This window comes from Corvus moneduloides, chromosome 2 (assembly GCF_009650955.1).
Source record: "Corvus moneduloides isolate bCorMon1 chromosome 2, bCorMon1.pri, whole genome shotgun sequence".
Taxonomy (NCBI): domain Eukaryota; kingdom Metazoa; phylum Chordata; class Aves; order Passeriformes; family Corvidae; genus Corvus; species Corvus moneduloides.
Window position 1 is genome coordinate 30,248,162 of NC_045477.1, and position 14,712 is coordinate 30,262,873.

The 14,712-nt window shown below is 42.0% G+C and overlaps 1 protein-coding gene across 1 annotated transcript in view; it reads right to left on the bottom strand.

Moving 5' to 3' along the window:
• TEAD4 (TEA domain transcription factor 4) overlaps positions 1 to 14,712 on the bottom strand; it is a 51,024-nt gene that overhangs the window by 11,968 nt on the left and 24,344 nt on the right. The window contains exons 4-10 of the mRNA XM_032098885.1: positions 8,419 to 8,483; positions 7,697 to 7,759; positions 3,694 to 3,828; positions 2,879 to 2,922; positions 2,252 to 2,307; positions 1,381 to 1,511; positions 253 to 426 (exon numbers count right to left, since the gene is read on the bottom strand). Of these exons, the coding sequence (XP_031954776.1) occupies positions 253 to 426; positions 1,381 to 1,511; positions 2,252 to 2,307; positions 2,879 to 2,922; positions 3,694 to 3,828; positions 7,697 to 7,759; positions 8,419 to 8,483 (668 nt within the window). The remainder of the gene's footprint in view (positions 1 to 252; positions 427 to 1,380; positions 1,512 to 2,251; positions 2,308 to 2,878; positions 2,923 to 3,693; positions 3,829 to 7,696; positions 7,760 to 8,418; positions 8,484 to 14,712) is intronic.

Below are 14,712 nucleotides of genomic sequence, written 5' to 3' on the forward strand. Positions count from 1 at the left end.
GCAAATCTTCAGACAGTAGTCAAGAACAACTCTACAGATGGACAATGTGAAAGATACATCTTGCTACAGACAGAAAGCATGCCTTGCGGGGTCAAGGGAAGATCTCCAGTGACAGTCATGGCTGTATTAAGTTGCCTACACAGGCTAAAATTTGTTGGGAGGCAGCAGTTTTCTAACAGCCAGCGAGGTCACAGCTTTTAAAGTGAGAAACTTCATAGCAAAAGGGTACCCTGTAAAGGGCCCTTCCCTTACCCAGAATTTGACAAGGAAGAAGGCATTAGCTGGCCCCCTTTCAAAGAGCTCCTTCAGGCCCCCTTTTTTCTCAGGGAACTTGTCATAGATCTGCCGGATATCCACTGCCTCGAGGTAGGGGTCATTGTAGCTGGGGCTTGACTGCCCAATGTGCACAAACAGGTGTTTGTTATACTGCAAGAAGAAGAAAAACATGGAATTAGGAAATTGTTCAATACCATTCAGTATATACTGAACATTCATTGTCCTTCACAGAAGACTACCGGAAGTCAATGAAGATTTGATAGCATTTTCTAAAAGAGCAGAAGAAATCAACAGAAATATCTGCTAATACCAGCTCACGCTGTTCTTTCCTTCTTATCAATACACCCATGCTTCTTCCTTCTCTGAAACACTACTGTTGGGTTTTTTCTTCCTGTGTTCACTCCTAAGCCATTGCCTCATGCTGCTGCTATACAGTCTGAAATAACCTGAGACACAGAGTGTTACCTGCGATGGATCACTCAGTCAAACATCAATGCTCTTGTCCTATGAAGAGCCTAAAATCCCACAGCAAGGTACCAGCCAAATAACACTATCTTTTTTGAACTTTCCTATCTCAGCCCATCACCTGAGCACATCTCAAGATGCAGAATCACAAGGTTTAGTGAGACAGGCTAATCTTACTACTTCCACTTCATAGGTGGCACCATGGAAACACAGTGATGCAAATTCATCCCAGTTGCCCCCAATTTCAAGTTCTCATCACACCAGAGAAACACATGGCTTTATGTGATCTTAGCAACATCTGATTTTGGGTTCTATATTGGACTCTTATCTTACAAGGCTGGAGAGAACAACCAGAATAGCCTGGCATGGGTTTATGACCTCAGTGCCTTGGGCTCTGGTGTATGAATGTCCATGATCCTGGACAGGGAGGCCAGAAGCACCTTGCACAGAGATGGATCTACCACTATTTATCCTCTAAGAGGAGGATATCTGGTGTTTCCCAAAGAGGCCTTTCTGTTCTCTGAAGAGTAATGAAGCAAGTATTTCATACTCAGAGAGTAGTATAACATATCCATGATGAACAGGAGCTGTCTGAAGATGCAAAATTAATGAGGGGTGGAAGCAAGGTGTGTTTCTTACTGTGTCTTGGTCTTGTTGTTGTTCCAAGAATGCAGAGAACTCTAACATCCAAAGTTTGGAGCTAGCAACCCTTCGTCCTTGCCAAGCTGGTGCTGATGGGGAAGGTGAGAGGCCAGTAGGAGACTCAAACCCTAAGCACACAGGATTTATATAACAATAATTAAGGAAAAAATGGCAATAACTTTTCAGTAGAGCACCTGCTATCAAAGCTGACTCATTACATTTTCTTATGGCTTCACTCATCAAGCAAAAACATCATTCACAAGGTCCCCAGTCTACCTGTGCTCTAAATGGTTTGTCAGTCACCCTCTGCTCAGACAGCACTATCAGGGTAGGTCATGATATAAAAGACAAACTACCCGGGTTTGACACCAGAGAAAATGTGTTCAGCAATTTTAAAAGGACTCAGATGGAGCCCTAAAGGAGCAGTGAAATGAACTGTTTAGTATCAGAATGAGGTGTCACCATTACCTTCGCAAAATGGGGAAGCTGAGATGGAAAAGACATTTGTTATTCAAATTACTCAGAAATTAGGAAGGCAATCATGTTATGACAGAGAACACAGTGGAAGACCAGTAGAGATATGTAAACTTTGGTTTTTTGCTGAGCCAGGAGAAAAAACAAACCCAACACAACCAATATAAACAGAAAGAAAAGTTTTGTAAAATAAAACAAAATTTAAAAGCTTCAGCTCTCTCAGTAAAAGAATGGAAACAGATACTAAGAGGAAATCATTAAAAAATTAATTTTTGGCTCATTGAAATGTTTCAATAGATAATTTTTTTTCAATTTACTTTCAAGATTTTTAGTGTTGGCCGATTTTGAAGTGGAAATACAATTTCAAAGGAAGGAGCTACATTTCCTTACCTACCTGGTAATGGAAGCGGAGGCTGTACAGCATAAGGTTGTTGAGAAAATGGTTTCACGCTACAGAATTACACAAAAAAAGGTAGTTAATAAAAAACCAACCAGACAAAAAAATATTCTTCACCAACTGTTTGCACAGATTAGATCAAGCATTTCTCCTTGGGGACAAAGTGTCTTTTGGAAATTATCTTTCTGTGTGGGCAGAAGAGGGTCATGGGGGAAAAACTCAGAAAGCAGTAAGGGGACAGGGCTGGACAGATTAAAATTTCCCTGCAGGTGTTCAGCAGGTCCTCCCTCCAGATTTGTTTTTCTGAGATCCCTATCAGCCTCTTAATACACTGGTGCCCATTTACTTATCCTTTCCTTTCAACTACAAGTAGTTTTATATCTCTGCAAGTGGATATAGGTCTGGGCTGGATGCCTCTCAGACATTTAGGCCCAAATTCAGAGACATTCAACACCCACAAGTGAACACAGCTTTCAGGAGAGCTCAGCTTTATTTTAACACTACTGTAAGAAAAATGAAGATTTTAGCATTTCATAGATCTTGCAATAGCTGATGGTGCTCCTTGGGCAGCAGAGAAAGCAGCAGAAGCACCTGCTTTGGATGCTCACATGAAGGAATACTTACTCCTGGGAAGATCCAGCTTGGCCTGGCAATGGTCCTTGCCAAAACTGAAAGAAAACAACACATAGACAAAAGTCACCACTCTTAAGAGATGAAACGCAAGGCTTGCTCTTTTTTGAGGAAACAAATTGCAAGCTCACAGACCTTCAAAGATGTGAACGAGTTATCTCTTCTTCCTACATTCCTGGTTTCATTCTTGTGGAGATGCTGACTGGTCTCTTTTTTTTTCATTCTATACATTACTACTACTCACATGCAAGAAACTGACCCAAAAGTGATCTCTGATGTTAAATATTATGCATGCACCTTGTGGCTCCATCCTCAAAGCTTTTACGATGCTCACTGTCTTGGAAGGACCATCTTCCCCAGGAAAGTTCCACAGGAGTTATTATGGCAGAAATTAAAGCTCAGCAAATGCTCACTAGGCCCAGCTCATAGGTATGGGGATGCTGACAGACCTTATTTGTGAAGGATTTCATGTAAGGGCCATCTGATTTAAGTGCTGAGAATGAGCTCGGTAATTATGAGAAAGGGTCAGGATAGCCCAAACAGATTTATTCCAACAAGATGCTGGACTAAGAAAGTGATACTGATTGTTTTCTCTCTTGTATCATTAAAAAAATATACATAGTGAAACTATTGTTTTACATCAGTGTGAGCAAAGAATAGGACAAAACTGTTGAAGCCATATGACAGAGTTATTCTACAGAGTCAATGCCTTTTGGCCCATTCTGTCTCAGTTCTCAGGATTTTCCTGAGCAGGTCCCAACATCTTTTCAAATACTCTCAAAACTCCACCAAGACACTGATCCACTCACCCCAGAAACAGCAGGGTAGGCTGGTCGCGGAAGACCAGGCAAGGCCATTTTACTGTGGAAGGCAGTTGCAGAGATAATCTGGGCAGATGACATTGTAGCCATACTCTGCATGGCTTTATCTTTAGCTGCCTGATCCTATGAGTAAGAGCAGAAAGAGAAAACACAGGATTATTATAATGATTAACAAGTTGCCAGCTCTAATGCTGTACAACCAGGATTCTCATCAGCTTCTCTGTAGGGAACAAGCATCTCTGAAAACCCGGGCAGCAAATTCACCAGTAACTGTGGTGAGAACTCTTCGAAGCTGTAGGGCTGTCACTCATTACTATAGCTTCAGATGTGATTAATCATCCTTTCTGAAATGCTGGTTTAAAGACTGCTAAACATTTATCCTTTCTGTCTGAGGGCTTTCAACCACACAGCTGAAAAGTTTTGTTATGGAAAGTACACCCCTAGTTGATTCTTGTGTTTTAATAATTGGTAAGAATATTCAATGGGAAGGACTCTTCATTATAAAAAAAAAAACCCTCTGAGGAAAAGGTCACAAAAAAGAGATTGTCATCATCACTGCAAAAAAGACTACCTCAATTTGGGATTGCATTAGTCTCAGGTAGAGTTGATCATTTTATTCCCATCTCCAGAGAAACATGAAACCTTAGTAATCTCCAGGGCACATATGCAGGGACATCCCTTTCTGTATTTTAACAGGACTGTAGATTTACACATAATTTTACAGGCAACGACAGTGCCATAGTTAGTGGGTCTGAGGTACGCATAAAACAAACTGCATTCTTCGCTTCTTCTTTCAAGGAATAAATAGACAAACAGAAACACTTCCCCACATTCTGCCTTTCCTCCTACATCCCCTACAATCAATCTTCATCCTTCAGACATTCCACATTTATCTGTGTCATTATAATTACCACAGAAAACACACAGATTAATTCACAGCTTGAAGAAACTGCTGAAAGAGGTACCTTCTTCAGGAATTCTCACTTCCCACTTGCATTCATTGAACTGCAGTAAGTTGTCACCCTCGGGCTTCCATTCTTTCCAACCCCTCCAATTTATCTAAGGTTTTCTAAAGTTCAAAGCCCAAATATCCTAATGTGTCTAAACAAAAAAAAAAAAAAAAAAAAAAAAAAAAAAAAAAGACGTGGAGGAGGCATACAAAAAAAAAATCTCAAAAATAAATGCAAATGTTCAAGTGGAATGATCAGTAGAAATGGGCAAAACTTGTGCATCTTTTTTAGAGCTGTGTCTCCTGTTAGTACCATTCAAGTGAATGGAAGGGAAACATTTTAAATGCTGAGAAAGTTGGTAATATTCTCCAAAGCTATGGAAAACTTTTTCAGAATCCAGTTTAAATGATGCCTTAGAGAATAACTGAAGGATTACCTACTTTTTTTAAGGGAAATTATTATTTTCTGTTGTTTTCTTAATATACGTAAGGACTATTTCCCATGTGCCATTGCAGAAAAGGATTTTTTTCCTTCCCTTATTTTCTCACTGGAAAAATTGTATTTGTCTACCTGAGTTCATACATGATTTTATGGGGAAGATGCATTTACTTGTGGAGGTATTAGAAGTTAAAAGAAAACGTAAAATAATTAAGGAAGGAAAGTATTTTACCTATTAACCTCTGCTGTGTTTCTGTTTTGTTTAAATGCTTGACAGACTGCTGGAAAGAGCATGTTTTTAGAAAATACATCTCCTTTCTGTTTCAGCCAACAGTTCTGTACTCATTTCAAGTGTTTTCCAGTACAAATAAAAAAGAAGAAGAAAAAAAGGAGCAATAAAAACTTTTACCAAACATTTGCAATGTTTACATTTTCTTTTATTATTCTTAAAACACATAATAATGATGATGGTGATTATGATGGCGATGATAATACTACCATTTCCCACTTTTTTCCTTAGTGCACATGACATCTATTAGCCACCCAGGGCATGGAAAAACTACTGACTTTTGGGAACAGTTTTCTCCAGGCTTTACCCTATTTCCCACCTCTATCTGTTGCAGACACTGCACACTTAAAGAAGTTTAAAGCTTTTAAAAAAACACAGTTTGTGTGGAGACGGAAGCATTGCAGTGACTGCTCTGAAAAGTCATCACGTAGCTGCTCTGATCTCTAGGATATAAATATGAAAACATGTACTTGCTATGGAAAATGAACAGTGACAGGAGAACACACAGCTGCCAGCAGGACCTTGGAAGAAGGGCAGCAGTTTCTGTGGTTTCATTTCCTTGCTCTATGGAAATGGCCAGCAAAAGCAAACAAGTAAATGAGTTGAATCAGTGCTCCCGACTTGCCACTGCAGGCGGAAAGGAACAGCCTGGTCCTGGGGAAGGGTTCTCTGCAGGCAGCTGGGCAGAGCTCACAGCATGGCCTGGGTGGTGTAAAAGGACAGCAGCCAATGGCTCCATGGAGCTCCCCAAGACACCTTCGTTCCCTGAGAACAAAACCGGCCAGCTCCTGTGAGCTAAGTGGAAACAGGCTCGGCTGACTGGCTTTTCAATCATGCCCAACCCCAGAGCTGTGACACACGAGGAACAGAATCAAGGTTACAGATGTAAGCAGCAGTGAAGCTTTTAACACCCCGGGCAGTTGTTGTTTCCTGCTCGCTCTAACTTGCCTCTCCAGCAGGCCTGCACCTGAGTTGACCACTTAACAGCACCACAGGTTTCAAGCTTAGGCAGCCCTACCTGGGTGCACTGAATTAGATACTTGTAATTTGTGCCTCCTTCTCTTTATCAGAGCAGCTGGAAACACAACAGGCTAATAAAAGACACAGCACAGCTTTCTAAAATGGGGCTGGGATGTGGGGGTGCAGTCATAGCTTAGAGGCAATCACTGCTTGCAACAGAGCTGCATGCACGTCAGTACTGGGCAACACCGAGTGCCAACAGCTGGGACTGTCCTGGGAGTGCCCAGGACAGTCCATTTGTCCTGGTGCCCAGTGAGGAGCTGCCCAGACAGCCAAGAGGAAGCACATACTAATAGCCATCCCCTCAGCAGTCAGGGACGGACTGGGCTGTCAAGGTTATCGTCACCTGAAGCATGGAAGATCAGGGAAGCAAACTCTCTTCCTTCCAGATTACTTATGGCCATACCAATCAGAAAGGTCAGCACTCACCTTCCTTCTCTGGCTGTCTCAGTGAAACATAACAAGGCCCAGACCTCACATCCTGCTCAGCAAGCCCTTTCTGGATAGCTCACATTCTAACAGGGGACACCCTCTTGTGCAATTGTCACATACAAACTTGACCTTCTCAGCGTTTCTGGCAATTCAGCCTAAGCACATAAACCATTTCCCTGCATCAAATCTGAGTGGAAATAAATGTCAAGAGGTTCATTAGGGTGATCTTGGAGCTTTTCCTATGGAAAGGAAAACACAGCTTTTCTCAAGCAAGTATTCAACCACTTTCTCTTTCTCATTAGCTCAGGCCTCTTCAAATCAGGTCTGAATTAATCAAGGAACAAAGTCTATTCAGTTGGCACCATTTTACCTGAGAAGATGCCAGCTGGCTTTATTGCTTCCTCTCAGTGGACAACTGCACATCATCACCTCTAGTAGAGGTGGAGCTGGTGCTCTAGTAACTGTAAGGCTACCTTTTCCCAAGGCCACCACAACACCAGGGACTGCTTACTGGTCAGCATTTGTAACCATAAAGCCCTCCTCCTCAGGTAAACACTCTTTGCACACTCCTAAGTCTAAGGGTCTTTCAGATTTGAATGACAACAGCATAAACCAGAGGCAGAAATAAGACACATGAAATTTAAAAAGTTATTGTTTCTTTATTCTTTAAATAGAATTGCTCCAGACGTCACAGAGCTTTAACAATAATGAATGTTTGCACAACATTTCTTGGGAAGAACCTTTTCCTCTCCAGCTTACTACAGTTCAGTGACAAATCTCAGGCTTTTTTAAGGCTGTTCATAGAGGGAACAGCTGACTGGGGGGGGGGCTTGTGTGATATCTTAAGGGATATCCATCATACCTTGAGCTTGGCTTGGATCTCTCTGGCTTTCCGCCTTGCTAGGACCTGGATGTGACTAGATACCTGCATTGAAAGACAAAATTCCATCTTCATTCCAGAGGAATACTTGGTAGCTTCTTGTAGAAGTAAACACACTTTAGGCAGTTATTTAGGGTTGGGGGTAGGAGGGACTGGAGATAACAACGAGCTCCTTTTCTGAACATAACTCCAGTGCCATGAAATGGGGTGGAGGGCCAGCAAAGATGGGCCATCTAAGGCAGGTCTAGGCTGCTCAGTGCTTTGTCCAGCATAGCCTGCATAATCATTCCCGAATTACAAAGATTCCTTTTTCATCTTGTGCACCAGGCATTTTCAAAATCATCATTGCTGTCTTGTCTGCCTGGGCTGAACAAGGAACCTTCATGCAGAGAACCACTGATGTTCCCTGAAACATTCATTAGTAGTAGGCCAAGCAAATAAAATCACACTATTTAACAGTAGAAAAATTTGTGGGTCACAAATGTGATTGGGAGACATGAGCATCAGAAACCTACTGAGCTGACTCTTCCTGCCATTCTTATTAACCAGCTCAGCACAACAACAGAAAAAAAAAGTCAGCAAAGACTTTGGAGAAAAGTCAGAAACTACCAACAAGTGAACAGCGAGAAATTTGTTCTCGTTAGCCCTCATAATCTCTAGTGCCCCAAAGAAGCTAATGTTTACAGGGAAAACGGTACACTTACCTGTTTCCTTGTGCGTGTTTTCCCTGTTCTCAGCTTAATATAGCGGGCAATCAACTCATTTCGGCCTGGAACAGAGAAATAATGCAAATACAAGCTTAGAAAGCAATGACCTCAGCGAAAAAGATAGGCAATTCCATTGTGTATCTGTAGAGAGCAGCAGCAGGATGATTCTGTCACACTCTTTTCTTTCTTACAAAGGAACTTATTAGCACACATGGCAGACATCTGAGTGTCAGGAGCAGTCTCCTACAACATCCCCATAGGCACACTGAGATCGTATGGGCCAGATAATTGGACAAGGGGGTTGACGAAAATTGGCTGAACAGATGGATGGGGTCCCAGTTGACAATGAGCTGACAATGAGCCAGCAATGCACCCTTATGGCAAATCCCGGTTGTCAACAGGTCAAGTGATCCTTCAGCTCCACTCAGCACTGTTGAGGTAACATTTGGAGTACTGAGTCCAGTTCTGGTCTCCTCAGCACGAGAAAGGTGTGGACATACTGGAGCAAGTCCAGCAAGAAGTCAGCAAAAATTATTAAGAAACTGGAGCATCTTACCTATGAGGAGAGGCTGAGAGAGATGGGTCTGTTCAGCCTGGAGAGGACTCAGGGGCAGTTTTTAATCAATAATAAAATAAATACCTGATGGGAGGCAATGAAGGGAAAAAGAGAGCCACTCTCCTCTCAATAGTGCCCAGTGATAGAACTAGAAACAACTGACACAAATTAACACATACGAAATTCTGTCTAAAAAGACAGAAAACAGAAAACCACCCTTTTTTACTATAAGGGTGGTTAAACATTGGCACAGGCTGCCCAGAGAGGTTGTAGTCTCCATCCTTGGAGGATAGTCACAACCTACTGGACACTGCTTGAGCAGCAGGGCCAGACTAGGCAGTCTGAAGAGATCCCTTCCAAGCAAAAGGAGCCTGTCATTTTGTGTAACTAAGTCCAAGCAAATAAACATGGAAACAGCTACACAGAATTCATCAGCTTGATATGACAGAGTGAATTACAAGTGCTTTCAGACTCCTGCAGGCAGACTATCCAGGTTTATTACACTGGCTTCCATGTACCAATGTAAGCAGTCACACAGATTTTATTCTCTTTCTGAAGATGGAGGAATGAAGAGCAGAAACAGAAAGGCAGCAGTTACACATCTGAACCCTAGGCTGGTTCAAGGCAGAAAACATGACAGAAAAAGAGGAGGCTCTGCAAAATAACACATTTGTGGTGACCACAGTAGTAGCAAGATAGTGGGAGTGGGAGCTGCAAGGCTGCGAGACATCTTGATATGGCTGCAAGTGTTTGCAGAATGAAGAAGGAATGAACCAGGAAACAAAGCCACAGCTCTTGTGAAGTTTATTTATAACAAAATTATGAAACCCCAGTATTGTCTGTGGAAAGTTTGTGGGCAGAGAACTTGTACATTAGGATATCACAGACATCAAAAGGCAAGCAGTGAAATCAGTATTAAACTACCAGTATTAACTATTCCAGTAGTTTAATATTCCATGAAAAACCTGTACCTTGTTTTTATTTTAAACTCTTATTTCACTCAACCCTGAAATGAAATGTAAGCAAGGAAAGACTATGCTGGAATTGGCCACTCAACCCTTTAGGGAACGACTGGCAAAGCCCTTAATTCCATCTGTTTCTGAAATAGAAGAATGCAAATGTCCATGACTGCAGTTAGGCCATGTTCATGAAACACAACCAATGCACACACAGGGATGGGAAAGCGTTTTACATGTACAGATCTTAATCTTTTTCCTAATGGTGTCATTATAGCAGCTCCCCTTATTCCCCTGGGAGAAGAAACGGGTCTGTAGCTGAGAAATCAGCTCCAGCTCCTGTAAATACAAATTAGGAACTGTGTCTGTGCCAGAAACACAATGCCCTGCCCTGTAAGCACTGACCTCTTCAAGTTCCCACAGTTTCTGCTTTAGCACAGTGTCATGCCCAGGGGAGTTTGGTGGGAGCAGATGCTGTTCTGCCACCTTGCACCTGGCTGCTCTTCCAACCCATGTAGACCATTTTTACAAAGCCGAGACCAATTACTAGCGACACAGATCCACACCACCTTCCTCTAGTGCCAACAATAATATTTATGGCTTCTCAAAGCTTCCATCTGTTTAGACATGGATCCAAGCTGAAAGGTAAGAAGGAACTGAAGTGACTCTTCTCAAACAGATGCCGACATATAAGGAATTTCAGGACTGTTTGAGACATGCTAGAAGTGGGAAATGTGCTGAACAAAACAAGGCACTCAAACCCTATTATCTATAAAGAAAGAAGGAGGAGAATTTTTGTGCAAAAAGAGGACCCTTTGAGAGGGAAGAAGAGAGAGTTAATGGAAAAGAGAGGAAAAACTAGCCTTGAGAAGAAGTGGATGAGGAGAATTGCAGGCAAACTTTTAAAGAGTATGTATCAGGCTATACTGAAAATCTGAACACATGGGAACTCTCCAGACATTGGCTCAGTTATGGGTCATCTTTGCATAACTAATTTCAGTGGATTCTCAACCACATACAATAAATTTTATGGAGTAAATTCATATTTGTAGCATTTCCAATTAAGCAAAGAAATTATGGAGACTGAACAGTCTGACAGAACACTATTCTGCTTCAGCAGCAAGGGGTTGCAGGGGTAATCTGTACAAGAGGATGCCATGAACAGCTCTGTGCCAGCCACAGCCAATTCCAGCCACAACGAAACTGGATGAAAATAACAATCAATCCATCAAATCCCCAACCAGTCAGAGGAGCACAAGCTACCTTTGCTGGAACATGTTTTGGAAAGGGCAAGAGCCAGTAGGGACAGGAGACACATGAGGAGCCACAAAAGGAGACCTGAAAATGCACAGGAGAAATACAAGATAGGTAAAAAGATGAATTTGAAGAAAAGGAGACATGTGGTAGGGGACATTCCTGGGGATGTGGCTGGAAAAGTAATCTTGGAAAAAGTTGCTCCATGACAGAAGAACATTTTGATGCAACTGCAGCACCCACGCCAGAGCAGAGACAACCTTGAAAGGACTGCAGCCCATTGAAAACCCATGCAGAGAAGAGAAGCAGCTAGAAACAAGGAGCACCAGAGGGGAAACAAAACAAAATGAAAAAAAAAAGCAGGAACTGGCAGAAAGAGACCTTTACACAGTGATGCCAATCTCCTTCGTCACCCTGCACCTCATCAAAGGAATTAAGAGGGACTGAGTGTTAGAGAGAACAAAAGGAGGGAAACAGAGTAGGAAGCAGGGAGGAGAGACAATAAACTGTAGTCAAGCCTGGGAAACTGGGAGGTATTTCCATAAGTGTGCATTTAACTGTTTGTCTTTGACAACGGCAGCAGCAAAAACTGCGAAGTTCCCTCAGGCCACTCAGGCCACATACTTCACCAAAAAAGACTAGTGGGAGGAGAAATTGTTGCACAGATTGCAGATGTTAGATGCCAGTACAGAAACTCTCTAGAAAGAAACTCCATAGAGCATTTAATTGTGGATCATCAGAATTTCTAGTTTTAGAATTCACTTCCCACTTGCTAATAACTCTCATACTGTTTCCCTATTCCAGAAGTGTGTCCTCACAGTGAGGTTAAAACAGGAAAGTGGCAGGTTATATTAAGCTAATAAAGGTACTGGTAGCGCAAAAAAGAAAAAAAAAGGAAACTCAAACAAAAAAAACCACCAACAAACAAACAAACAGATGACTCTACAAAGACATTCATCACAGGGATTACTAAATATAGATCTATGTAAATTGCCAAGCCCAGTGAACTGCAGCAAGGCACTATTAAATTACCATGAATCAAAACTGCAAGAGAAGCAAGTCCTAAATATCTTTTGTTTTCTTATCAGTAGTTAGATGTAAGCAGGTACTATGTGGCTGCAAGTCTGTAGGCTCACAGGCTCCAGAAGGCACTTTCTTTGTTTCACAACCCTGGCTGCAGGGTCAGCAAAGACCAGCACTCCTCATTTGGCTGGAACAGGCAGAGCTGTCATAAACCGTCAGATGGTTCATTTTTTAGAGCCATGTGAAGTGTCCCTCAGTAACCTGATCATATGTTGTGTTCTTAGAATAACTCCTGCTGAGGTCTGCCATGGTCACCAGAACCTGCCAACAGTTGTGACTCCTCTGTCGAAACCGCGCATTGGGTTTCACAAAGCTCCAGCCAACATTCCAACTGTGGCACAGCACCTTTATCCTCCCTGGAGCCTTTCCCTTGAAAGCATGGCACAAAAAAAGTAGCCAAGAGATACTCTCTTATGTTCTTTACCTCTTACTCTCAACAGTTAAATTTCCAAGGGCAGCAATTTGCCTCCCATTCCGCCTTACACTAAATCGCAAAATTTTGCATTCAGGAGTTATCCAAGAAGGAATTGCCTAAGAGAAGTAAATAAGGAGGGTTTTGGATTCTCCATTCTACACCTGTGCACCTTTGAATATAACAGCAGAGAAGTCTCTTCCTGTAATGAAGGGAGATAATCAAGGGAATTCCCATCACCATAGGAAGCATTTTCCAGCCCTACCTCAAAGCTTCATGCTGACTTTCTCTTAGTAGAAGTATATTAATTTTTCTGCCTCTTGTAAGCAGTATCTCTTTAAGACTTATACTTCCTCACACACCTGTTGCCAAACAAAGTGAGATCAAAGAATTCAGTGATGTCTGCAAAATCCTTTCAGTGGGAAACAGCACAGAAGTATGTTTCTTGGCAGATTCTGTATCTTTCTGTGCCCAAAGCAAACATTTGCAACTACCTCTAAGTAGTTCTGTAAGAGAAGCAACTATCCAGCTGTATCCAGTGAAAGGTTTATCAAAGGGAGGTCAAGGAAGCCATCTCAACTCCCATTTCAATCTCTCTGTGTCACTTAATGCTATTTCCTGGGACATGACAGTCTCCTCGAACTCATTTAATTAACTGCTGGTTACAATCAACATAAACATAATGAACTGTGTGCATCAGACAAATAAATCTAGACAGAAGAGGGAAGGTAAGGACACCTCGTTTGTCCACCAAATGTCAGTGTTTCTCTGTGCATACAAAGCAAAACTAACCACCAACCAAGCCTTACCAGAAAGACACTTTTAGACAAAAGCAGCTGTCTAAAAGCAGTTGTTGCATGTCCATATGGGACTAACTGCCACTGGGGTCTGCCCCATCCATGGCTCCCTGCACAACCTTACTGCCCACCTCTCATTCCACTGCTTCCTCCTCCCAGCTATGCTAAAGGTCTTCCTGGACACCAGCTGTTCCAGAAGTAGGGCTACATGTGTCAGAAACCACATTTTCGTATATCTGATGGTTAATCCCATCTTTTCCTCAAGATGCACAGACACCCAACTTTTACTAATATAATCTAGTTTTAATGCTACCTTTATTAAGACTTTCCTTTCATCACAAACCACATTTTCTCACCAAAGCCTTGGTGAGAAGATTCTGTTTGGTTCCTCTACTCAAGAGGCAATAATGGAACTTAGTACACCACTATGATCATCATACTAAGAACATTTCCCGTGAAAGGGACCATGGAAAACCATACTGCATTTTATGGCACTGACCTATCCCATCTTTGACATCTTTGACCCCAACAGTGTAGAACTTTAGTGCCCAACAGTCAGGTTTGAGTTCCCATAGCACAGTTACACACACCAATGAACATTATATTCAACTGGGAGAAGAAAATGTCCTCACTCTGATCATTTATTCCATGCTTGAATTTTCTCAGGATTACCCTTCCACACAAAGATTCTCTAAGCTCATGCAAGCCCTACAGAAAGGGGATTTTGAAATAAAGAATCAAAGAAGGATGAGCCAATACTTCCGAAAAATACCAAAACAGTCAGAAGCCTGAAAACTCAATATTTAAGTGATTAGCACCATCACAGCCAGCTCTTCCCCAAAATACCTGTTTTTATCATTTGACTGTGCAAGTTCTGAGCTCCTTCCTCTTCTGAAATGACAAAGTCAAAGCTTTATTTGCTGGGCAGAATGCACCAGTCAAGCCCCTCACATGGCAGTCGGGTGATTCATCTGTCTGAGGTCATAAAACTCAGTTGTCTCATTTACTAACTGGTGTAAACACTGAAACCCTCTCTTGTGTAAAAGGTCTTTGGCTGGAAAGGTTAGTGTTTACTCCTCTCCTTTGCCACTGCACAGCCTAAATTCACAGCCAGAAACACAAGAAATGCTACCACCATTTAGAAACTGCTATTTCTTGGTGGTCAGTTTAAGATGCTTCATATAAAGTGTTTGGCTGTGGGATAACAATTACAGACCCTGCAGATTTGGGGAA